Genomic DNA, 25,333 nt, shown 5'->3' on the forward strand with positions numbered 1-25,333 from the left:
GGTGTGCTTGTAAATTCTTCATAATATCAATTAGATATTTGAAAAGTCAACACTGAATATAAATATATTCAATTCTTCTGTTAAATAATCTACAGTTCCTAAGTATAAATGCTAACTGAAAAAGTATTTGGTTTTCATTTATTCTTTTAAAAGAATAATACGCTTTATCATTCACTTTTTTTTATTAAGACTTTATTTATTTATTTATTTCTGGCCATGCCGTGCGGCTTGTGGGATCTTAGTTCCCGGACCAGAGATCGAATCCGGGACCCCCGCCCCTCCGTGAAAGTGCCAAGTCCTAACCACTGGACCACCAGGGAATCCCCAAGAATAATATGCTTTAGAGCAGGGGTTTGCAAACTGTGGCTCCATGCACCAAATCCAGCCTACTCCTTATTTTTGTAAATAAAGGTTTATTGGAACGCAGCCACACTCATTTGTTTTTGTATTGTTTTGTATCATACTTTTGTGCTACAAAAGCAGAGGTGAGTGGTTCTGACAAAGACTGTATGCCCTGCAAAGCCTAAAATATTTACAATTTGGTCCTTTGTAAGAAAGTTTGCTGACTCCCTACTGTAAAGCAAAGTGTTGTTCTTGTCACTCTGTGACTAGTAAATTGAGAGAAGAATGGCAATTCATTGCCTAGACACTGGTAAGAAATAGCTTTTCAAATTAATTTTTAATGTACTATAATCTTTCATTCTAAGTCTTCCCTATCAGATATACAGATTGGATATATGGAAGGCAAATTAATTTTAATATCCAAAGTAAAACATAGTTATTATTTAAATTAGCTTGGAAAAATCTAATTCATTATCAGCAACTGTTTTTTGAACCTCGTTGTGTGTCAGGCACTCTTCTGGCTGCTGAAAATATATCATTCCACAAAATAAAATATTTACCTTCATGGAACTTATATTCTAGTGGGGAAGATGTAAACAACAAACAGATAACTAAATAATGTATAATAAATTAGATGATACGTGCTTTGGAGACACATGAAATACAGAGGAGGGATAGTGAGGGATGGTCGAGGGGACTTCATTGATAAGGTGACATTTGAGTAGAGATGGAAGGAAATGAAGTGAGCAAGATAAGAGTAATGTGGGGCAGAGCATTTAAAGGAGAAGTGGCAAGTGTTGGAAGAACAGTAAGAAAGGTCCAGTATAGCTTGAGTGGAATGAGCAAGGAGTGCCAAGTGATGAAATCAGAAGGTTATGGGTGAGTGGTGGTGGTGGTAGGCCTGGCGTGGGGTGGTGTGGTGAATAGCAGGGGCAATAGACAGATCATCATATAAGGCCTTGTAGGCCATTATAAGCACTATGACTTTTAATCGAATGAGAAGGGGAGGTTTTAAGCAGAGAGTTGACAAGAGCAAAGATCACTTGAGTGATGCTTTAAAAATAGACTGTAAACAGGCAAGGCATCATTTGGAAGAACAGTGAAGGTGCTGTTTCCATAATCTATGTTAGGAATGAGATCTAATGCATTATAAAAATCAAATCGAATGATGCATTGGTTTGCTAGGGCTGCTGTAATAAAATACCACAGACTGGGTGGCTTAAACAAAAGAAATTTATTTTCTCACAGTTCTGGAGACCCAAGATCAAGTTGTTAGCAGGTTTGGTTCCTCCTGGGGCATCTCTCCTTGACTTACAGATGGCTCTCTTCTCACTGTGTCCTCCCGTGGCCTTCCCCCTGTGCATGTGCATCCCTGGTGTCTCTTTTTGTGTCCAAATTTCCCCTTCTTATAAGGACACCAGTCAGATTGGATTAGGGCCCACCCTAACAGCCTCATTTTCACATGATAACCTAAAGAACCTATTTCCAAATACAGTCACATTCTAAGGTACTGGGATTAGGATTTCAACATACGAATGTTGGAGAGGATACAGTTCAGTCCATAACAAGTGATAGAAGTTATGTGCTCTCTTGAATTATCTTTTCTACTTTCCTCCCAATTTTGAGTCAGTTGGAAAACTTTTGTAGTTTTTTGTGAGCGTGTGTGTTTTGCCTATAGTCCTGAGCCATACTCTTCTTTTTTTTTAGATGATGTATAGAGCAGTAACAAAAGCTACAGTTAACATGAGGAATCTAAGAGAGGAGACTAGGCCTAACAACATGGTAAAAGTTAGTTTTATGTGTGTTTCAGGCAGTTGTAGTGATTTGACATTGTGGGGGTTTTTTTTCTTTTTTGTCCTTGTGTTTTCTTTTGTAAGTTTGTATTTTGGACCTTGTTGCCTTTTATCTAGTGTATGTAAAGAAAAATACCACCAATTGTAATGTTATTGAGCAAAGGATTGTTCTGAACACAGTAAAGACTTTCAAATAAAGTGAATTAAATTTTGTATGAACAGGTGTGGCAAAACATGTTGGTGATGCCCTTAAAGAACATGCTTCCAGATCATCTCGAAAGATTTGCACTATCGGAATAGCTCCATGGGGAGTGATTGAAAACAGAAATGATCTTGTTGGGAGAGATGTAAGAGTGCTTTTTAAAATTTCTTACATTTAAACTTATGTATAAACAAAATTAGAGCAAGAATAATGCGAAGTCAACCTAAAATATTCATGATCATACCATGACCCTTTCGAAAATGCATTCATAGATACAAAAAGTAGTGTTAATACATCTTGTTTCTGCCTTTTTTTGTATAACTATTTCACACCGTTTCCATGTCATGCCAGTCTTTGTAATAAAATTTTTAATGATGACATTCTATTAAGAATTAATTGTATTGTCTGTAAGAGTAATAATCAAATACCGGTGTTTTTTTCAAGTAGGTTAAAGACATGTGAATTGGTTATAGATATCTTTCAAGAGATTATTAAAAAGAAATTACTGAATTATAATGATCACTCTCAAGTGCAATTACATTTCTAACATCAATTTTAAAGATTCTACTTATGACTGGAAAAATAACAATATGACATTTGATTGCTTTTATTCAGTGTCCTTTATATATTTCACTTTATTCACTAATAACTTAATAGTTTCTTCACATTGTTTGTTTATTTGCTTGTTTGCTGCTGTTTCCTTTGCATGGGATGATGAAATATGGTATATTCTGCAATGAGAGCTGAAATATAATACTGTGGTTCAACCCATTATTGAATAATCTTCAGCCGCTTAAAAGCTCATGCTTTTTGATATATTCTTTTACATTTTCTATTTGTTGCTATGCATAAATAGAATCTTACCTCCTACTTGCCTTTACAGATTACTTCAGAATTTGTTTTTACTTTATATTAAATTTAATCCTGCCCACTAACTCTCATGTTTGCTATTGTTTAGGTGGTTGCTCCTTACCAAACCTTATTGAACCCTCTGAGCAAATTGAATGTTCTGAATAATCTACATTCCCATTTCATATTGGTGGATGATGGCACTGTTGGAAAGTATGGGGCAGAAGTCAGACTGAGAAGAGAACTTGAAAAAACTATTAATCAGCAAAGAATTCATGCTAGTAAGGGAATTTATAAATTTGTTGTTGTTGAAATTATCCTGGGCTGTATTAATTGCGAGCAGCATTCTAAAAAAGGTAGACTGTTCTTTAAGTTCTCATTTCCTTATGTAGCAGGATAACATACAAAACAACCATGAATGACTGACCTTACACAAAATAAGATATAGGAAAGGAAGTCTGAGATTAAATAGGGTACTCAGATAACAAAGCCAAAGCCACAGAGGTTCATTGGAAGCTTTGTTGCTATTGTAATCCCACTGCAGCTCAAGGAATTCAGAAATATTCTTAATGTATGATATATACCAATACACGACTTTGAAATTCAAGATTGAAGAGGAAAAACATACTTTATTGTGAAGTAAGAATCACCTTGCTTAAAGTTGATAACACGAGTATGTATCACTCTTTGGTAGATATGTCTTAAAAGTTGGTATTTTTGACACTGGTCTTCCTTTCTGACCATGGTCAAACTTTCTGGCTCAACATCTGGATTTTTATTTCAAAAAAAAAGAAATTTTATAATTTTAGGACACCAAGAAGGTGAGCTCTATGACAAAGTGAAATAGAAATACAAACTCATAGAACAGTATTTTCAGATTATGATGGAGTCATAGCATCTCCTAAAAATTAGGAATGTCTTAGAATCCTTCATACCCCACTAGGGAATGCCTATATTTTGGATTCTTTCACTGCATTGCAAGTTATTGTAAAACAAAAATTGGTATTCACTGAATTTTTTGTTACTCTTAATAGAGGTCTTGGATTTTATTGATCTGTTCTGTCTATGTAGTCCTGATTCTGTTGTTAATTTCTATATTAATGTCTCAATGCATTTGGAATCAAAAATAGACATTTTAAAAGTGATTAAAAACAAATACATATGAGAAGTTCAACTCATAAAGTATTAAAAAACTGAAAACCAAATTGGTGTTTTAATTTCTTGTTGAGTTAAAGTAGTGAAATATACAAAATAATTATTGCTTTTCAGTGAATATATAAATCATGGTGTGTGCCTCATTATATATTGGATTTTCTAATTATGTTATTTAGAACAGACTTAAAGTCAGTGTAAAAGTAATTTATTCAGTATTTAATTTATTTATATCAGACTATATATCATGTTGAGGACATAAAATTAAGTCAACACAGTCTTATAAGAAATTATATTTTGGCATTTTATTTTTGATTGAGTGAAAACTAAGATTAAATTACTGAATTTTGCCTAATACCATAATTAATCTCTTACCTTTTTTAAGGAATTGGTCAAGGTGTTCCTGTGGTGGCACTTATATTTGAGGGTGGGCCAAACGTTATCCTCACAGTTTTAGAATACCTTCAGGAAAGTCCTCCTGTTCCAGTCGTCATATGTGAAGGAACAGGCAGGGCTGCAGATCTACTAGCATATATTCATAAACAAACAGAAGAAGGAGGGTAAGTGTATGATTACAACATATTTTTAATAATTTTATGTAAAGAGGCTGTGGTTTTTAGAATATTAGATTCATTTCAGTGTTTTATCAATGTGAAAATACCTTCTTAAGTCTTGAGGAAATAGCCTGTCTGATACATTGTTGGAATGAATTAAAATATAAGTCTTTGTAGTAGACAATTTTCAAAGATCTGTTAAACATACAGAGGCATGTATCTTTTGACCCAACAGTTCCATTTCTGATAATTGTTCCTATAAATGTTCTTGCACACATGTGAAATAACATATATAAAGTTACTCAATACAGTGTGGTTTGTAACAGTAAAAGATTGGAACAAAATAGAACATTTATATCAAGGAGACTAGATAAATAACTTATGGTACATCTGCACAATGGAGTAGTTTGTAGTTAAATAAGGTTTTAATCTGTATACTAGATTTGGAAAGATTACCAAAATATATATGTAAAAAAAAGGAAAATGTACAGTAACATGTATATTATGGCACCTTTTATGTAGGAAAAAAGAAAAGGAGATAATTGTATGTATTGAAAGAGATCCTCAAAAGTTATACAAAGTAATAGTGTTTCTTGAAAGCAGTTGAGATGGAATGGCCGATGGAAGACAGTGGGAAAGACACTTTCACTATGAATTTTCACAGGTTTATATTTTATATTATATCATATTTTTGAGCCATGTAAATATATTCCATATTGAGAAAAAGAGATAAAAATGCAAATTTGCTGATATTTAACACATTTTGTTAAAATACTGCTTTTTACACCATAATATCTTAAAATTATCTTTATACAATATCTTACATGATAAGATATTGTATAACTGATAACATTAACACATGCCTTGTAAAAAAAATAAGAAATAATTCAAAGAGAAAAATCACTCCATTCCATTTTCCACCCTTATGACTTATAGTGGGAGTCTAATGAAGGAGAAAATTTCACTCAGGGTCAAGTATTTAATATTAATACAGTATCTTTAAATGTCTTGCCTGGATCCACTAGGACTTGATATTAGATTCTGCAAATAATGGAATTTGAAATCAGTGGATTGAGTTATGTTTCCTCTTGCTTCAGGAATCTTCATGATGCAGCAGAGCCTGATATTATTTCAACCATCAAAAAAACATTTAACTTTGGCCAGAGTGAAGCAGTTCATTTATTTCAAACACTGATGGAGTGTATGAAAAGAAAGGAGCTCGTAAGTAGATTTCACAGAATAAGCCTTTTTTAAAAAAAATAAATTTATTTATTTATTTTGGCTGCATTGGGTCTCCGTTGCTGTGTGCGGGCTTTCTCTAGCTTCAGCGAGTGGGGGCTACTCTTTGTTGTGGTGAGTGGGCTTCTCATTGCAGTGGCTTCTCTTGTTGCGGAGCATGGGCTCTAGGCACACGGGCTTCAGTAGCTGTGGCACGTGGGCTCAGTAGTTGTGGCACACGAGCCCTAGAGCACAGGCTCAGTAGTTGTGGCGCACGGGCTTAGTTGCTCTGCAGCATGTGGGATCTTCCCGGACCAGGGCTCGAATCCGTGTCCCCCTGCATTGGCAGGTGGATTCTTAGCCACTGCGCCACCAGGGAGGCCCAGAATAAACCTTTTTATTTCATTCAAAGTACATTGTAAATTGGATAAATGCTTTTTAATTAATTAATTAATTTTTGGCTGCTCCCCATGGCTTATGGTATCTTAGTTCCCTGATGAGGGATTGAACCCAGGCCCTCTGCAGTGAAAGCATGGAGTCCTAACCACTGGACCTCCAGAGAATTCCCAGTTGGAGAAATACTTTTTTTAAAACTTCGGATTTAAAATTTTAAAATCTTTTCTAACCATGTAAAGATGTCATTTATAATTTTGTTCAAGCTAAGAGATAGCATAGAAGGATTATAGTTTTTTTTTTTAATTTATTTTATTTATTTATTTATTTTGGCTGTGTTGGGTCTTTGTTGCTGTGCGCAGGCTCCCTCTAGTTGCGGTGAGCGGGGGTACTCTTCATTGCGGTGCGCGGGCTTCTCATTGTGGTGGCTTCTCTTGTTGTGGAACAGGGGCTCTAGGTGCGCGGGCTTCAGTAGTTGCGGCATGCGGGCTCAGTAGTTGTGGCTCACGGGCTCTAGAGCACAGGCTCAATAGTTGTGGCGCACGGGCTTAGTTGCTCCGTGGCATGTGGGATCCTCCTGGACCAGGGGTTGAACCCCTGTCCCCTGCATTGGCAGGCGGATTCTCAACCACTGAGCCACCAGGGAAGCCCCTAGAATATAGTTTTTATATGGTGTTGAGACAGGTATTACACTTCTATTTTTGGAAAAGTTTCATAACTAAGCCTCAGTAGATTATGTCCAGGATCAAGGAAGAACTCTAAAGAGTTATTATTGGCTTCTCTAAAATATATTTGGAGGAAAAAACTCTATTTTCCTCTGAGTGAGTGCTCAAATTAAAGATCAGTGCTGCTTCACTATTGATACTTTGTGTAAAATAGATAACTAATGAGAACTTGCTGTATAGTATAGCACAGGGAACTCTACTCAGTGCTTTGTGGTGACCTAAATGAGAAGGAAATCCCAAAAGAGAGGGGATATAGGTATACATATAGCTGATTCACTTTGCTGTACATTATAAACTAACACAATATTGTAAAGCAATTATACTCCAATAAAAAAAAAATAGAGACCAGTGTTGCTTAATTTCAGTCATCTAGACATGGGCTTCAGTTTACAGAGACAAAAAGTTTTAGCAGTTCTCTAAGTAGGTGGATGATAACATGGTTTGATTTGCTGTTTTCTTTCATGCATTTCATTTTCGTATACTATGAAATGAAGTTAGTTGAAAAATTTGTATTGGGGTTATAACAATAGACTTTTATTTTATGAAAAGGTTATTAAATGAAAACCTCTCTCTAATGGTATTATGTTTCAAATTTTAAATAAATTTCCAGTAAAAGGATTCAACAAAACATTTCTCATTCAAGAACATGTATATTTACTTGAACTGAGTAAATGTCCACTCTGCAGAAGAAACAGCAGGATTTACTCAGATTAGTAATCTATAGCCTTAGCTCATAAATTGCTTATTCTAGTAATGGACATAAAATATATTAAAAAATGAATATAATATGAAACCAAACATTTTGCATATACTTGAATTTTATTTATTTTATAATTTTTAAAAAATTTATAACTTATTTATTTTTGGCTGCGTTGGGTCTTCGTTGCTGCGTGTGGGCTTTCTCTAGTTGCGGCGAGTGGGGGCTACTCTTCGTTGCAGTGTGTGGGCTTCTCATTGCGGTGGCTTCTCTTGTTGTGGAACACAGGCTCTAGGCACTCGGGCTTCAGTAGTTGTGGCACGTGGGCTCAGTAATTGTGGCTCACGGGCTCTAGAGCACAGGCTCAATAGTTGTGGCGCCCGGGCTTAGTTGCTCCACGGCATGTGGGATCTTCCTGCACCAGGAATCAAACCCGTGTCCTCTGCATTGGCAGGTGGATTCTTAACCACTGTGCCACCTGGGAAGTCCCTACTTGAACTTTATTTGGTAAATGATACAAATTCTTTACTTTTCTGTGTTTTGATTGTAATGAAATTATTTCTGACCCAAAAAAACTATATCTGCCAAGTAGTTTGCAGTTACTTTGTGATTTATATGCCTTACGTCTTAGCTTATAAAATATAAAGACATAATATTATGAATTGATCTTTAAATAGATTACTGTTTTCCACATTGGATCAGATGAACATCAAGATATAGATGTAGCAATACTTACTGCGCTGCTTAAAGGTAAGACTTAAAATTTATTTGTTAGATCTTTCATTTATAGTGTTTTTATATGTTAGGATTTTTTAATTTGACTAAACGTTTGATAACTGAATTTTTCAATAGTTTTTCTTTGAAAAGGACACAATGTTCACTTTCTTTGACAAATTTTCTTTTGTTTTTAATCTTATAACTTTTTTAAAAGTTCATACCAGGATTTATGCCATTAGACCTGTTTAATTATCCTGTTAAGAATGTGTCAAACATGTCACATTTTTAATTGGCTAAAAAATAAGTGTTTAAAAGTAATAGAGTATTAGTTAATAGAAATTAAGAATAGCATTCTTAAATGTGCTATTTTCATTAGGAAGGAAAATTTGGAAAGAACACTAATGGTATCTTCTAGGACTAAGGGGTTAATGCACACACAGTTGAATTGTTTTCCTCTCATTATCTTTCCAAAGACATCTAACTGATAAGACAAACAATACTGTAGTGAAAAATCTTTTCAAAAATTAGAAACTAAAATGTTGTTCCATCTGAGTACCTGAAAGTCCAAGTATGCAGTGAGGTGGCAGAAGCAGAGCAAGAGAGCACTGTCTTATCATTCACAAGAATTTCCCAAATATTAGACCACAATGAATTGCCAATAGATCAAACATTTGAAAAATACTATAATAAAATATAACATATTTACATCATCTGAGAATAAGAGATCATAAGTAATAGGAAGCCCAGAAACCATAAAGGGAAAGATCAATAAATGCGATTGCATAAAAATAAAAAATAAAAAGAGAGCACCTAATATTTGCTGTATACTTTCTGTGTACTAGCTACTGTGCTTTAGTGGTTTATGTTGTTTACCCTTGTGACAGCCCTAAGAGGAAGATTTCCTATTATTTTCCTCATTTTATAGTTGAGAAAACTAAGAACAGGAATGTGGAAGGATCACAAAAAGGCGTTGTAAATTAGTAACAAAAAGATGAATACCTCATGGAAAAATGAGTCAAAATTTAAGTAAAAGATTTTAGCAGAGTACAAATGCTTGGGGGAAATGTGGAAATGATGGAAAGATGTTATAATTTTTCAAAAAACATAAATTAAAAAAAAAAAAGCTTTCTGTCCTCCTACTGGGTATTTGTATACTCCTGATGGATGGTATAACCTTTCTGGAATATATTTTGGCAGTGTATCAAAAGCTTTAAATTATATACCCTTCTACACAGCAATTTGGCTTCTACAGATTCATCCTGTTAAATATGTGCACAAAGATACACTCACCAGAAAATTCAAAATAACATGAAATGTCCACTAGTTAGAATATTTGTTGAATAAATTTTAGTTCACCTTTAAAAGGTATTTATATATATATAAGGTACATCTAAATGTACTGTTATTGAAAACTAAATACGATACATAAAGCAGTCTGAGTATTTTGTATAGTTTGACCTACTTTTGCATAAACAATTAAAAGTATATATATGAACTTATATATGCACAGAAAACACCTGTAAGGATATTTTTCATAATATTAACAGTCAATTCTATTGCTGTGATAGAAACAGATCATTTTTCTTTTCTATTCATTCTTGTGCATTCTGAATTGTTTGCGATGGATGAGGCTGTGTCTTTTCTATAGTTGGAAAATAAAAGTCCTCAACCCTGGGGTAACCTTATGTTTCTGAGGCAGGCTACCTCTGAATAGTGACTAACACCAGCTGTGTAAGTTAATTAAAGGGGAAGGGGGAGAATTCATAAGTGTTCATATTTTAATGGAGATAAATTAATTGAACTTGTCGACTGTTTTCTTTATTCGATTAGGCACTAATGCATCTGCATTTGACCAGCTCATCCTTACGTTGGCATGGGATAGAGTTGACATTGCCAAAAATCATGTATTTGTTTATGGACAGCAGTGGCTGGTATGTAAATAATCTATATAAACAGTGTAATTAAATTAAGCTAAGTTAATAACAAAGTATTTGCTGAAACTGTGACCTAACTTGACATTTGCCTGTCAGTCAAAAGTGCAGACTTACTGTAGCTAAACATTTCTGCAACATTCAGATCCATTTAGGATTTAATAAGTTCTATTTGCCTCTTGATAAAAACTGTGTTTTTTATAGGGTAGAGATCTTTAAAAATCCTGTAACTGAAAAAAGTTTTAGAAATAGTGCTCTTTGCATCTGTGTTTGTCAGGAATTTTGGCCTGTAATTTTCTTTTCTTCTGGGGTCCTTGTCTGGTTTTGGTATCAGAGTAATGCTGGACTCATAAAATGAGTTTGGAAGAGTTTGAGAAGGATTGGTATTAGTTCTTTGAATGTTTGGTTAAATTCACCAGTGAAGCTGTCTGGTCCTTACTAGTAATCAGACTGTTCAGAATTTCTATTTCATCATGATTTGGTCTTCATAGGTTGTATGTTTCTAGGAATTTATCTGTTTCTTCTAGGCTGTCCAGTTTGTTGGCATGTAATTGTTCATATTAACCTCTTAATGATCCTTTGTATTTCTGTGGTATCAGTTGTAACATCTGTTTCATTTTTGATTTTATTTATTTGAGTCCTCTTTTTTTTCTTCCTGAGTCTAGCTAAGGGTTTGTCAATTTTATCTTTTCAGAGAACTAGCTCTAGTTTCATTCTAGTTGTCTTTTCAATCTCTGTTTCATTTATATCTGTTCTAATTTTTGTTACTTTCTGCCTTCTACTAACTTTGAGTATGGTTTGTTCTTCTTTTTCTGGTTTCTTGAGGTGTTAAGTTAGGTTATTTGAGACTTTTCTTGTTTTTTGAGGTAGGCATTTATCGCTGTGAACTTCCCTGTTGGAACTGCTTTTGCTGCATCCCACAAATTTTGGTATGTTATATTGCCATTTTTGTTTTTCTCAAGGTACTTTTTATTTATTTTTTTGGCTGCGTTGGGTCTTTGTTGCTGTGTGCGGGCTTTCTCTGGTTGCGGCGAGCGGGGTCTACTCTTCGTTGCACTGTGTGGGCTTCTCATTGCAGTGGCTTCTCTTGTTGCAGAGCACGGGCTCTAGGCACATGGGCTTCAGTCGTTGTGGCATGCGGGCTCAGTAGTTGTGGCACGTGAGCTCTAGAGTACAGGCTCAGTAGTTATGGCGCACGGGCTTAGTTGCTCTGTGGCATGTGGGATCTTCCCGGACCAGGGCTCGAACCCATGTCCCCTGCATTGGCAGGCAGATTCTTAACCACTGCGCCACCAGGGAAGCCCTCTCAAGATACTTCTTAATTTCTCTTTTGATTTCTTCTTTGACCCATTGGTTGTTGAGTAGTATGTTGTTTGATCTTCATGTATTTATGAATTTTCCAGTTTTCTTTGTGTAATTTCTATTTTCATACCATTTTGGTCAGAAAAGATGCTTGATATGATTTGTCTTCTTAAATTTATTGACTTGTTTTGTGGTCTAACATGGTCTATCCTGCAAAATTTTCCATGTGCACTTGAGAAGAATGTGTATTCTCTTGCTTTTGGGTGGAACATTCTGTATATCTGTTAAGTCCATTGGTCTAATGTGTCATATAAGGCTGATGTTTTCTTACTGATTTTCTGTCTGGATGATCTATCCACTGATGTAAGTGGGTATTAAAGTCCCCTATTATTTTGTATTGCTGTCTGTTTCTCCCTTTAAGACTGTTAATATTTGTTTTATGTATTTATATGCTCCTATGATGGGTACATAAATATTTACATATATTTTATCTTCTTGTTGAATTGACCCCTTTATCATTATGTGCCATCCATCTTTGTTTCTTATTACAGTCTTTTTTTTAAAGTCTATTTTGTCTGGTATAAGTAAGCTTTCTTTTGGTTTCCATTTGCATGGAGTATCCTTTTCCATTTCTTCACTTTCAGTCTATATGTGTGTCTTTACATCTAAAGTGAGTCTCTTGTAGGCAGCATATAGATAGGTCTTGTGTTTTTATCCGTTCAGCTACTCTGTGTCTTTGAATTGTTGAGTTTAGTCCATTTATATTTAAAATAATTATTATAAGTATGTACTTACTGATATTTTGTTAATTGTTTTCCGGCTGTTTTTGTAGTTCCATTCTGTTCCTTTTTTTTCTCTCTCTTGCTCTCTTCTTTTGTGATTTGATGACTTTAGTGATATGCTTATATTTTTTTCTCTTTGTCTTTTGTGTATTTACTATAGGATTTTGCTTTGTGTTTACCATGAGGGTTACATATAATAACTTATATCTATAATGTCTATTTTATGTTGATAACCACTTGTTTGATCCCATTCTAAATCTCAACATTTTTATATTCCCCTTTCCTGTTTTCTGTTTTTCATGTCACAGTTTACATCTTTTTACCTCGAGTATCCCTTAACTAATTATCGTAATCATGGCTATTTTTACTACTTTTGTCTTTCAACCTTTATTCTAACTTCATAAGTGATTAATCTACTATTTTTACTATATATTTACCTTTTCAGTGAGATTTCTTTCATATGTTTTCTTGTTACTAATTACCACCCTTTCTTTTCAGCTTAAAAGAAGCTCCTTTAACATTTCTTGAAAGGCTGGTTTAGTGGTAATCAACCCCTTTAGCTTTTGCTAGTTTGGAAAAGTCTTTCTCTCTTTCAATTCAGAATAAGAATTTTTGCCAGGTAGAGTAGTCTTGGTTGGAAGTTTTTTCTTTCTGTACTTTGAATATATCATGCCACTCCCTTCTGGCCTGCAAAGTTTCTGCTGAAAAATATGCTGATAGTCTTATGGAGGTTCCCTTCTATGTAACAAGTTGTTTTTCTCTTGCTGCTTTTAATATTCTTTCCTTGTCTTTAACTTTTGGCATTTCAATTATGTGTCTTGGTGTGGGTCTATATAGGTTCACCTTATTTGAAACTCTCTGAGCTTCCTGTATCTGGATGTCTGTTTTCTTCCCCAGGTTAGGGAAGTTTCAGCCATTATTTCTTCAAATACAATTTCTGCCCCTTTGTCTCTCTCTTCTTCTGGGAACCCTAAAATGTATCAGTCCATTTGATGTTGTCCCATAAGTCCCTTAAGCTAACTTCACTTTTTTAAAAGTTCTTTTTGCTACTCTTGGTCAATTACACTGCCTTGTCTCCAAGTTGACAGATCCTTTCTTCTGCTTCATCTAGTCTGCTCTTGAACCCTGTTAGTGTATTTTTCAGTTCAGTTTTTTATTCTTCAGCTCTGTGACTTCTTTTTGGTACTTTCTTAGATTTTCCATCTCTTTGTTGAAGTTCTCACTGTGTTCATTCTTTTCCACAATTCGGTGAGCATCATTATAATAATTACTTTGAACTCTTTATCAGGTAAATTACTTATCTCCATTTCATTGAGGTTTTTCCCTGAGGTTTTATTTTGTTCTTTCATTTGGAACATATTTCTCAGTTTCTCCGTTTTACTTGACTGTGTTTTGGTTTCTATACAGTAGATGAAATAACCACCTCTTCCAGTCTTGAAGAAGTAGCCTTGTGTAGGGGATGAGCCTTGTCAATCAACCTTGACTCAGCTTTTTGTTCTCTCTCAAACCTTTCTGCTTGTTCAAGCAATGTATTGTATTTTTACTAGCGCCCAGTAGTTGAGAATGTGCAGTTACCTATCAGTGTCCCTAAGGGGAGTATTTCAGCATCCAGATTCAGACTGACTGGAATCCAGACCCTCAGACAACAGCTTTTGAAAATCTTCAACAGAATATTTAGGAAACTGAATTCAACAATACTTTTAAAGGACCATATACCATAATCAAGTGGGATTTATTCCGGGGATCTGCAAATCAGTCAACGTGATATATCACATTAAGAAAAACAGTGATAAAAATCGTATAATCAACTCAGTGGATACAGAAAAAGCATTTCACATGATTCTATATCCATTTATGATAAAGACTCTCAACAAAGCAGGTATAGAGGGAATGCACCTCAACATAATAAAGGCATATATGACATAATAAAGGCATACAGCTAACATCATACTCAATGGTGAAGAGTTGAAAGCTTTTCCTCTAAGATCAGGAACAAGACAAGGATGTCCACTCTTGCTACTTTTATTCAGCATAGTATTGGAAGCCCTAGCCACAGCAGTTAGGCAGGAAAAAATAATAAAAGGCATCTAAATTGGAAAGGAAGAAATAAAACTGTCACTCTTTGCTGATGACATGATACTATGTGTAGAAAACCCTAAAGACTTCACTGAAAAACTGTTAGAACTAATAAATGAGTTCAGCAAAGTTGTAGGATACAAAATAAATATGCATAAATTTGTGTTTCTATACACTAATAACAAAATATCTGAAAGAGAAATTAAGAAAACAGTCCCACTTGCAATTGCATCAAAAAGAATAAATTACCTAGGAATAAATTCAACCAAGGAGGTGAAAGATCTGTGAACTGAAAACTATAATATGTTGATGAAAGAAATTGAAGAAGATACAGAGAAATGGAAAGATATTTTGTGCTCATTAATTGGGAGAATCAGTATTGCTAAAATGTCTATACTACCCAAAGCAATCTACAGATTCCTTGCAATCTCTATCAAAATTCCAATGGCAGGGGCTTCCCTGGTGGCGCAGTGGTTGAGAATCTGCCTGCCAATGCAGGGGACACGGGTTCGAGCCCTGGCCTGGGAAGATCCCACATGCCACGGTGCAGCTGGGCCCGTGAGCCACAGTTACTGAGCCTGCGCATCTGGAGCCTGTGCTCCGCAACAAGAGAGGCCGCGATAGTGAGAGGCCCGCGCACCGCAATGAAGAGTGGTCCCCACTTGCCACAACTAGAGAAAGCCCTCGCACAGAAACGAAGACCCAACACAGCCATAAATAAATAAATAAATAAATAAAATTTAAAAAAAAAAAAATTCCAATGGCATTTTTCACAGAAATAGAACAAGCAATTCTAAAATTTGTATGGAACCACAAAAGATCCTGAATAGCCAAAACAATCTTGAGAAAGAAGAACAAAGCTGGAGGCATTATGCTTCCTGATTTCAAACTGTGTCACAAAGCTATGGTAATTTAAACAGTATGGTATTCGCATAAAAATAGATAAATAGGTCAGTGGAACAGAATAGAGAGCCCAGAAATAAACTCATGCACATATCAATTTACGACAGAGTAGTCAAGAATATACAGTGGGAGAAGGACAGTGTTTTCAATTATTGATGTTGGGAAAACTGGACAGCCACATGCAGAAGACTGAAACTTGACCACTGTCTTATACCACACACAAAAATTAATTTAAAATGAATTGAAGACTTGAACATAAGACCTGAAACCATAAAACTTTTAAAAGAAAACATAGGTAGTAAGATCCTTGACATAGGTTTTGGTGATGATTTTTTTAATTAACCAGACTAATACAGGAATGTTATTGTTGGTATCTTAAAATCCATGGGGAACAGAAGAACACCCCTTACAAGTACAGGATAAGAAAAGAAAGGAGAGAGGACCAACTGAGCAATAGAGTAAATGTTGTTAATGTTAGAATAAGTTAATAACAAATCAGATTTGTATGTGATACGAGAAAGTAGGAGATAATCTTAACTAAAATAGGAATGCCATGATAAATTACAGGCTGTTAATATATGAGAAATTGAATAAGTATTACATTCTTATAAGTTAGTTGTGCCTTGTTTTTAAGTGCAATGCCAAAATATTTTCCTTGTTATGAAATAGAACTGAGTGGTGAAAAAAAAAAGTGACAGAAAACATATCTGCCCTCTGATCATCATCCATCATGCATAAGGCATGTATTTAGTCTGTATACTAAAAAGATTTTGGAGACCCTATCCTTTGCAAAGTAATAGAAATCAAGGGTAGATTGGGTAAAGAAATGGTAATAGAAACTGCTATAGAGAAGTTGTATAGTTGTATGGTAAACTTCTTAAGACAATAAAGATTAGAAAACAAAAGGTGAAAAAACCCAATGATTTTTTTTTTAATGTATTTCTTTTATTTATTTATTTTTGGCTGCGTTGGGTGTTTGTTGCTGCACACGGGCTTTCTCCAGTTGCGGGGAGTGGGGGCTGCTGTTCGTTTGCCATGCACAGACTTCTCATTGCAGTGGCTTCTCTTGTTGCAGAGCACGGGCTCTAGGCACGTGGGCTCAGTAGCTGTGGCTCATGGACTCTAGAGTGGAGGCTCAGTAGTTGTGGCGCACAGGGTTAGTTGCTCTGCGGCATGTGGGATCTTCCCAGACCAGGGCTCGAACCCATGTCCCCTGCATTGGCAGGCGGATTCTTAACTGCTGTGCCACCAGGGAAGCCCAAACCCAGTGCTTTTGGTATTGATTTTCACCACAAAGTTTTTTATCCTATGATACCAAAATATTTAAAACTATACAGAAGCAATGAGGTATTATTAAAATATTAATATATCAGTAATACTAAATATACTAATATTATTACATTAATAAGATGACTTTTATAATGCTTCTTAGTGAAATTTCTGTATTTGTGTCTTCACTGGTTTTAGAGTATTTGATTCATTGTCTGTTGAAGTCTGTAAAAGTGTCTCTAAAAACTTACAAGGGAGCGCTACAAATGCTGACTGATACACGTGTTACATTAAACTGCAGTGCCACATGTTGTATTGCTGTTAAGAGATATGATTTTTCTCTGACGGTGAATGGTTTCTGTTACAGTTCTAAAGAAAATTAAGTACAATCTTTTCTGATTTACATAGCAGTTGTATTTTTGGAAAGTTTGTGACAGAATACTTTGTGTTTATATGTAAAGCAGAATTACTGGATTTTCATTTGTGAGAATCTAACAGGATAATAGAAAGTTGTATGAGATATAAGGCAATTCCTCTTTGAGTGACATTGTCTGGCATATTGTATGATTTCTGGTATCTTTTGACCGTGTCCATTAAATGTAGTAGTGGCCCCCAATTATTGAAATGATCCCTCTAAAAAACCCTTCTTAAACACTGAGAACCATTGCTCTAAGGTATTTTTCCCAAAATTTACTTGATGGCGGATTCTTTCTTGTTTCCCCCCCACACATAACCCTTGCTGTCCTACAGAATGTTTTTTAAGGAATGCTACTCTAGTGAGGTCTTTTTATCTATTCCCTATATACCTTAAGTCCTAGCCTTTTATTACTTTGCATCTTTTTAATTTTGTTCTAAAACTGTTTAGGAACAAATATGTATAAATCCTAAGGACTTGCATGTAGAACTGTTTGTATAATTTTATTAATGTTGATACTGTTTTAGGTTGGATCCTTGGAACAAGCTATGCTTGATGCTCTTGTAATGGATAGAGTTGCATTTGTAAAACTTCTTATTGAAAATGGAGTAAGCATGCATAAATTCCTTACCATTCCTAGACTGGAAGAACTTTACAACACTGTAAGTGTATGTTAAAATTCTTTGTGGACTAAGTTTTATCATCTTTGGAAAGTGTCATTTTACCTGAGTATATTCATTCCTATTGGTAAAACCTTTAATGTTTTGCTGGATTATGTGGAAAAATTACAGCCAGTCTTAGTATAGATTGTTTATATGACAGTCTGAAACCCTTTCCCTATTTCTGGAGACCTTCTCTGTCACCATAGCCACATAGGAAAGAGATGTAGTGTTAACAACCCTTTCCTTCACCTCACCCCTTTTTAAAACTATAAGATCAAGTTCTTAATTATAGAGTCATTATATTTCTTCTTTTTCTTGGTAGTCATTTGTTACACCAAATTTCTTTTGATTCCTTTGACCAATGGAGAAATTACACATTGCTTTTTCTTTTCTCCTTTTTGGTGTTTACATTCATGATTTTGACCTTGTGGTGTCATACTTTCAGCTTACATACTGTTTTTCAGTTTTTCTTTTAAAGAGCTCCTGAAAACTAATTATTCCTTTTACAAAGCCTTTCTCATTTTGTTTCAAATTTCATGTCATTAACATTGGAGAGGGTAAATACTACTCTTCTTAATGGTTTTTCATTACTAATAGAAGTATACCTTGAGGAGTACTATGACCAAATCCTAGCTTTCTAACTTTGACTTCTCTGCAAAGCTGTTTCCTTTTATTTATCAGTTTCTACCTATTTATCCCTTTCTTTTCATTCCTAATGTCTTTGTACTACTCAATCATTTCCAGCCTGTACTATTTCAGTAATCTAATTTCCTTGTCTATTTTCAAATCTTTAACCTAAATATTCTTATAGTGACATACTTTATCATATCTTTCCCCAGTTTAAAAACTTTTGATGGCCCCCCAATGTGTATAGAATAATACTCAAACCCTTTACTTGGTTTTCAAAGCTCTCCAGCTTTTGAAATTTTGCCTCAGCTATTTCTCTCACTTGGCCTTTTAATTCCTATCTCCCACCTCCGCATAGTGGATATTTCAACTATGTCATCTACCTACTATTTCCCCAAAATATAAACTTTTTAAAAAAGCATTAGTTGTTTACACACTGCTGGTATGTGTTTTTCTTCCAGCTACTACTACCCACTTACTGGATTTTATTCTTTGTTTGGAACCTAGTTCAAATGCCAAGGCAGTGCTACAGTGAAGCCCAGTGGTGCAGTTTGTTAAGTACAGTTATGTCTTCCACTGTAGATTGTAAATTTCCTTTGAGTAGGGATTTGTTGGCGTTCTACTGTCTCTAGCAAATAGATGTAAAAATTAAAAGGATTATTCATTGTGCCAAAGTAAGGTTTATCCCTGAAATGTAAAGCAAATACAAAACACTAAAAATAAAAATTGATCCCATTAGCAAGGCAAGTAATTTTTTTAACTGTATAACTCAAAGTTATTAAGATAATAGTTAATGTTCAGCATCAATTATTGGTAAAATTTTTTAAAGTTTAAGGGATTGTATATAACATGATAAAGCAGTGGTTCTCAATTTTTTGTTATCAAGATCCATAAAAATTATTGAGGACATCAAAGAGCTGTTCTAGAGAGGTTTTGCTTATGTGTGTTGATATGTATCATATTGGAATGTAACACCAAGAAATTTTAAACATAGTTATTAATTTGTACTTCAGTACAAATAATAAATCCATTACATGTTAACATATATAACATATTTTTCAAGAAAACAAAAAAATTAGTGAGGAGAGTAGAATACTTTTATGGCTTACAGATCTCTTTAATGTCTGGTTTCATAGAAGGCAGCTGGATTCTCATGTTTGCTTTTGAATTTAATCTCACAATATCACACATCATGAAGCCTCTGGAAAACTCCACTGAACACTGAGAGAATGGGAATGAATAAATGCAAATAACATTTTAACATGATTCTGAAAACACTTTTGATCTCATGGGCCTCCTAAAAGGGTCTTGGGGGCCTTCAGGAGTCCCCAGATTGCACTTTTGAGAACTGCTGTGTTAAAGTGTACTTATTTTTTACTAAGAAGTCATATTTAATGAATAAACATTAATGGATTAAGATAAAATAGAATTACAAAAATTGTGTTTCTCTCTGATTATATACTATTAGAGAAAATACAATGAAGCTTCCTAATACTTAAAAAGCATGAAATAATTCACATTCACTTGGAAGACACATTTATTTTTTAAAAATTAACTTACAGGCCTCTGTCTTTATTTTTTATAATACTTTGCATTTCAGAAATGTTTGAGCTGTAAATATTTTGTAAGTCTATCTAAGTGCACTAAAATATTACCAATTTTTTGCAAATATTTCTACTAAGTTTGTTTCTTTATGTTAAAAATAATTGACATTTTAAATTAAAAAAAATTAACTTACGAGGAGAATGAGCTGAGGGAACTCAGCTCTTAAGTCTATAGACTAAATACTGTAAAAAGAATGCAGTATCAGTTATAGCCATCTTTAGATATTATATAGAATTTGAAAGCCACTAATATCAAAGAAAATAATACTGTTTTCAAAGGAATAATAAGTTTACCCACTTAGATTTGAGAATGTATTACCAAGTATATGTAATCAAAATGGAGAAGTACATTGAACTGATTACTACAATAACCTCATAAAAATTAACAGTAACACAATGGTGGGAGAAAAATCTCATTTGATATTTCTTTTAAACAATAGATTTAAAGTATTGACAATAATTCTCTTGATTTGTGCTGCTTAGAATCAATTGCAGTAAATTTCATATAGGTCAGAGCACTGTCTAAAAAGTTTAGAAGAATATCTTTTTGGCCCATTTATCTCAGTTTTGATGGGGGGAGATATACTCCTGGGTATTTTTTCAAAATACAGGATACCATCAAAATAAGATTAATGTAAAAATGAAACTTGTCATTAGTCTACTGTAATATTTAAATAGAATTAAGATAATAGGGAAAAGATGGCATATATAAATGTTAAAAGTTTGTTACCCAAAATATTTAATGTATTGCTACAGCTTGATGATTAGTGGCAGAAACAGAGGTACAGACATTTTAACAAGAGGAAAGAGAATGCCTCCATTATCAATGAAATATAAATTAAATTTAACATATAATTGTGAAGCTTGCAATGTTTGCATGACTTTTAGAAAAGAAAAGCTTTTGTGTTTTGCATAAGTAAAAATGTAAGAGCATAAGAAATTATATATCTTGTTAAAGGTAAATATGACAACATGTAATAGTTACATCTTTTTCTTTGTTCCATTTTATGAACAGAACTTGTATAACTCAAAAACAATATAATTTGTGTAAGAACAAAAGTCCTGTAACAAAAAGGAAATTGTTTAAGTTATTTTAGAAGAAAAATAATAGTTTCCTCTAATTATTTTCTCCTTAAAGAAACAAGGCCCAACTAATCCAATGCTATTTCATCTTGTTCGAGATGTCAAACAGGTAAGAGATTATTTTTGTTTTCGAAAAATGTTATTTTAAAAAATTCATTTATACTTCATCTGTTTCTAGAAAGCATTTCAGTGCATCTTAAAATTAGCAATAAAGTGACTTTTTTTAGATCGAGATTAAATTAAGGGATAAATTTGTAGTAATACAGGAGTAAAGAGCATAATATATCAGAAATCAAGAGAAAGGAAAGTTTATGGAATTAAGACCTGAGCTTCTAGTCATCCAGGATACAGTATGATGAAGTTCATAATGCTTATTTGTTCATAAAGGAAGATCTTCTTTCTCTGTGTTAAGAAGAAATTTGTTCCCTGGGCATGTAAAGGACATTGAGAGAAACACAGATTGGTGATCGTCAATGGCAGATTTTGCCAATAAAAAGGCTGAAAATGTTCTGTCTTTCTCTCTGTTTATGTCTTTTTCTGCACCCCCCATCTCTGTCTCTCTCCTTCTCTCTCCCTCTTCCCCCTTCTTTTATATTCAGTATTGGTAGTGATTTCCTATATAATGCTCTCATATGGTCTGAAGCCATTCTGTGGTGACTAAATTTGACACACTGATATTCCTCTTCTTTTCTACTGGATTCTCTGTGAATTAATAGTTTTAAACACTTATTTAAAAATTATAACAATTTAAACTATTGATATCCAATAGTTTTATTTCCCTTGATGAAAAAGTACTCATATTTAGTTAATTGAATTATTTTTAAAGTTTCTGAACTAAAATGCTTTCCTTCTAGAATTCTTCATTCAAATGTTTTACTTGCCATTAAGTGTGAGTGTACTATTAAAAAATGGAAAACTTGATAGAAATGTCATTTTCTGTGTTTTGTAATATGTTTAATACTAAACTAACATTTCATAGAAAGAACTTAGACTTTGTCATACTTAAAATTTTTTTCTTTATTTTTTTCCATGTGCTTTTCTTTGTAGCTTTATTGAAATGTATTTCACATACCATAACATTCATCCATGTAAAGTGTATAGTTCAGTGACTTTCTATATTCAGGGTAGTGCCACCGTCACCACAATTTTAGAGTATTTACAATACCCCCCAAAGTAACTTTGTACCCATTAGCAGTCTCTCCCCATTCCTGCTGCTTCTCTACTCCTTGCCTCTGAGCCCGCCCTAAGCAACTGTTAATTCTTTTCTGTCTCTGTGGATTTTCCTATTCTGGACAGTTCACATTAATTTTTGTTTGTTTTGTTTAAATAACTAAAGCTTTCTTTTTTTTTTTTTTTCCTTCCCAGAAAGCTTGAATAATGAGGGAGACCTTCAGTCCGGGGATTTCTTAAACACATTTGCATTATGATTTACTTATGTGGTTTAGCAGAACTATAGTTGTTAATTCTGGGAACCTCACATAGGAGATTTGTTATATGTTAACTTCTTTTACATTGATGGCTATAATAATAAGCCCAGTTTTTCTACTTGCATAAGTGAAAAATCCTGAAGTAAAAACAGTAATTGAATATTTTCTAATTCAAATTAATGAGTTTTCTAAGAGTTAGTTGTATAGCTTGAGAAATTGCTTATCATTTTTTTAGATAACTCACATTATTTTCCTTAAATTAAGTATTCCCCATTCAAGTGAATTCGTAACATAAGGGAATTTGTCAGATTTAAAAAAAAATAGAACTAAAATATCTATCATACATGACATCCTTAATCATAGAGCATATTTTGAGGTTGCTTAAGATGAAATAAAAACAAAAATCTTGTATTTAAGATGAAAGTATGTTTTTTGATTAGTTTTTTTTTTAACATCTTTATTGGAGTATAATTGCTTTACAATGGTGTGTTAGTTTCTGCTTTATAACAAAGTGAATCGGTTATACATATACATATGTTCCCATATCTCTTCCCTCTTGCATCTCCCTCCCTCCCACCCTCCCTATCCCACCCCTCTAGGTGGTCACAAAGCACAGAGCTGATCTCCCTGTGCTATGCGGTTGCTTCCCACTAGCTATCTATTTTACGTTTGGTAGTGTATATATGTCCATGCCACTCTCTGACTTTGTCACATCTTACCCTTCCCCCTCCCCATATCCTCAAGTCCATTCTCTAGTAGGTCTGTGTCTTTATTCCTGTCTTGCCACTAGGTTCTTCATGACCTTTTTTTTCCCCCTTAGATTCCATATATATGTGTTAGCATACTGTATTTGTTTTTCTCCTTCTGACTTACTTCACTCTGTATGACAGACTCTATGATTAGTTTTTAAATTAGCGATCTAAAGAATATAGATATCTTTAAATTAGCGATCTAAAGAATATAGATATCTAGAAATTAGAAACTTCACAGATGAAGCCAAAATATAAAAAGTATAAGCATTTTAAAAAGTACTAAGTTCATGAAATTATAATTAGGGAAATGAAAAGAATGGTGATGGTGTAAGAGGGCAGAATTGGTTAATATATATAACTCATCTGATGATTAAACCCTTTAACCAATAATTCATTCTGAAACAGTCTTTCCAAACTCACAAATGGCTTATGTTCCAAAAGTTCATTTGTAAATTGATGCCCTGGGAAAATGAAGTTTTATCTCTGAACAATGTTATAGGTGGTAGTTGAATTCTAGTCAAGGCTATAAAAATGTGTAATCTACAATATGGCCAATATAATTTTGGTTAAAAATATTTATAAGTATTAATGGGCCCCTCAGGAAACATTTATAGCATTATTTATGCAGGAAAATGCAACTTATGTGCCACGGTGAAACAGAATACTTGGCACTTAGAGGTTTCTTTGCCTGTGTGTGTGAAGTATTAGTACAGTGGAGAGATCAAATTATCTTCCTGTTGTAAGCCATACTCCTTTCCTGAGCCACACCGTTGGGACTTCAAAACCTCAGAATCTCTCTTCTTACAAAAGGAAACAGAAACAAGTCACTCCCGTCTTCTGTAAAGGTAGCTGCTGGCAACTCCAGCTTCCTGTAACAAGTAAACATTTGTTATTTTGGAGAGTAGTAGGCACATTTCTAGGCATGGCATGGAAATATTGAGAAATACTATTTTGTCTTTTAAAACTAATGCTTTGTTTTCAGGGAAATCTTCCTCCAGGATATAAGATCACTCTAATTGATGTAGGACTTGTTATTGAATATCTTATGGGAGGAACCTATAGATGCACCTACACTCGGAAACGTTTTCGATTAATATATAATAGTCTTGGTGGAAATAATCGGGTACGTAATATTTGGGGGGAAGTCTATAGATGTGCTTTAAAATGAACTTACACACTTTAAAAGTTAAAAATTACTTAGAATGGTAAAAGTAGGATTGCCTTAAAAACATGAGATTTTAAACTAAGAGTACTTAGAAATATTTTGTAATTGAAATCCTGAAGAAACTATATTTTTTTTGGTGTGCGTACACACATATATTTATATATACATACATATGTAAAAACTGATTTTTTATAGCATATCAGCGTATTTAAATCTATAAAATCTAATAAGCTTTTATTTTCAGAGGTCTGGCAGAAATACCTCCAGCAGCACTCCTCAGTTGCGAAAGAGTCAGGAATCTTTCGGCAATAGAGCAGATAAAAAGGAAAAAATGAGGCATAATCATTTCATTAAAACAGCACAGCCCTACCGACCAAAGGTATATTTGTTTAAATATTACCCTTTCTGGCTTTCGCATTTTGTTCTTTCTAAATTACTTAGTATTACGAAACAAAAAACTCCTTGTTTTAGTAAGAATTATCTTTTGTTTTTAGATATGGTATTATATCCTTGATTCTTCATTTTCCTATATGCCAAAAGATATTCATTGTTGGTTAATGATTCTGTTATTTTTTAGTATTTAACTATGATAATGACCAAAATTTTTAGATGTTTTGATTATTGCTTAACTGCCTCCTTTTATTCTATATTTACTTGATTAACAACATGCAAGACCAGAGGTGTTATCCAAAC

At 33.9% G+C, this 25,333-nt stretch overlaps 1 protein-coding gene across 2 annotated transcripts in view; it reads left to right on the forward strand.

Annotated features, from left to right (window-relative positions):
* TRPM7 (transient receptor potential cation channel subfamily M member 7) overlaps positions 1–25,333 on the forward strand; it is a 110,204-nt gene that overhangs the window by 31,503 nt on the left and 53,368 nt on the right. The window contains exons 6-15 of one of the 2 annotated variants that reach the window (XM_082452981.1): positions 2,358–2,482; positions 3,296–3,467; positions 4,724–4,898; positions 5,990–6,113; positions 8,603–8,675; positions 10,473–10,573; positions 17,848–17,982; positions 21,352–21,405; positions 24,458–24,598; positions 24,885–25,019. In XM_082452981.1, the coding sequence (XP_082309107.1) occupies positions 2,358–2,482; positions 3,296–3,467; positions 4,724–4,898; positions 5,990–6,113; positions 8,603–8,675; positions 10,473–10,573; positions 17,848–17,982; positions 21,352–21,405; positions 24,458–24,598; positions 24,885–25,019 (1,235 nt within the window). The remainder of the gene's footprint in view (positions 1–2,357; positions 2,483–3,295; positions 3,468–4,723; positions 4,899–5,989; positions 6,114–8,602; positions 8,676–10,472; positions 10,574–17,847; positions 17,983–21,351; positions 21,406–24,457; positions 24,599–24,884; positions 25,020–25,333) is intronic. The other variant, XM_082452982.1, reaches the window with a different exon arrangement.

This window comes from Balaenoptera physalus (genome assembly GCF_965194825.1).
Source record: "Balaenoptera physalus genome assembly, chromosome: 2".
In the NCBI taxonomy this organism is placed as follows: domain Eukaryota; kingdom Metazoa; phylum Chordata; class Mammalia; order Artiodactyla; family Balaenopteridae; genus Balaenoptera; species Balaenoptera physalus.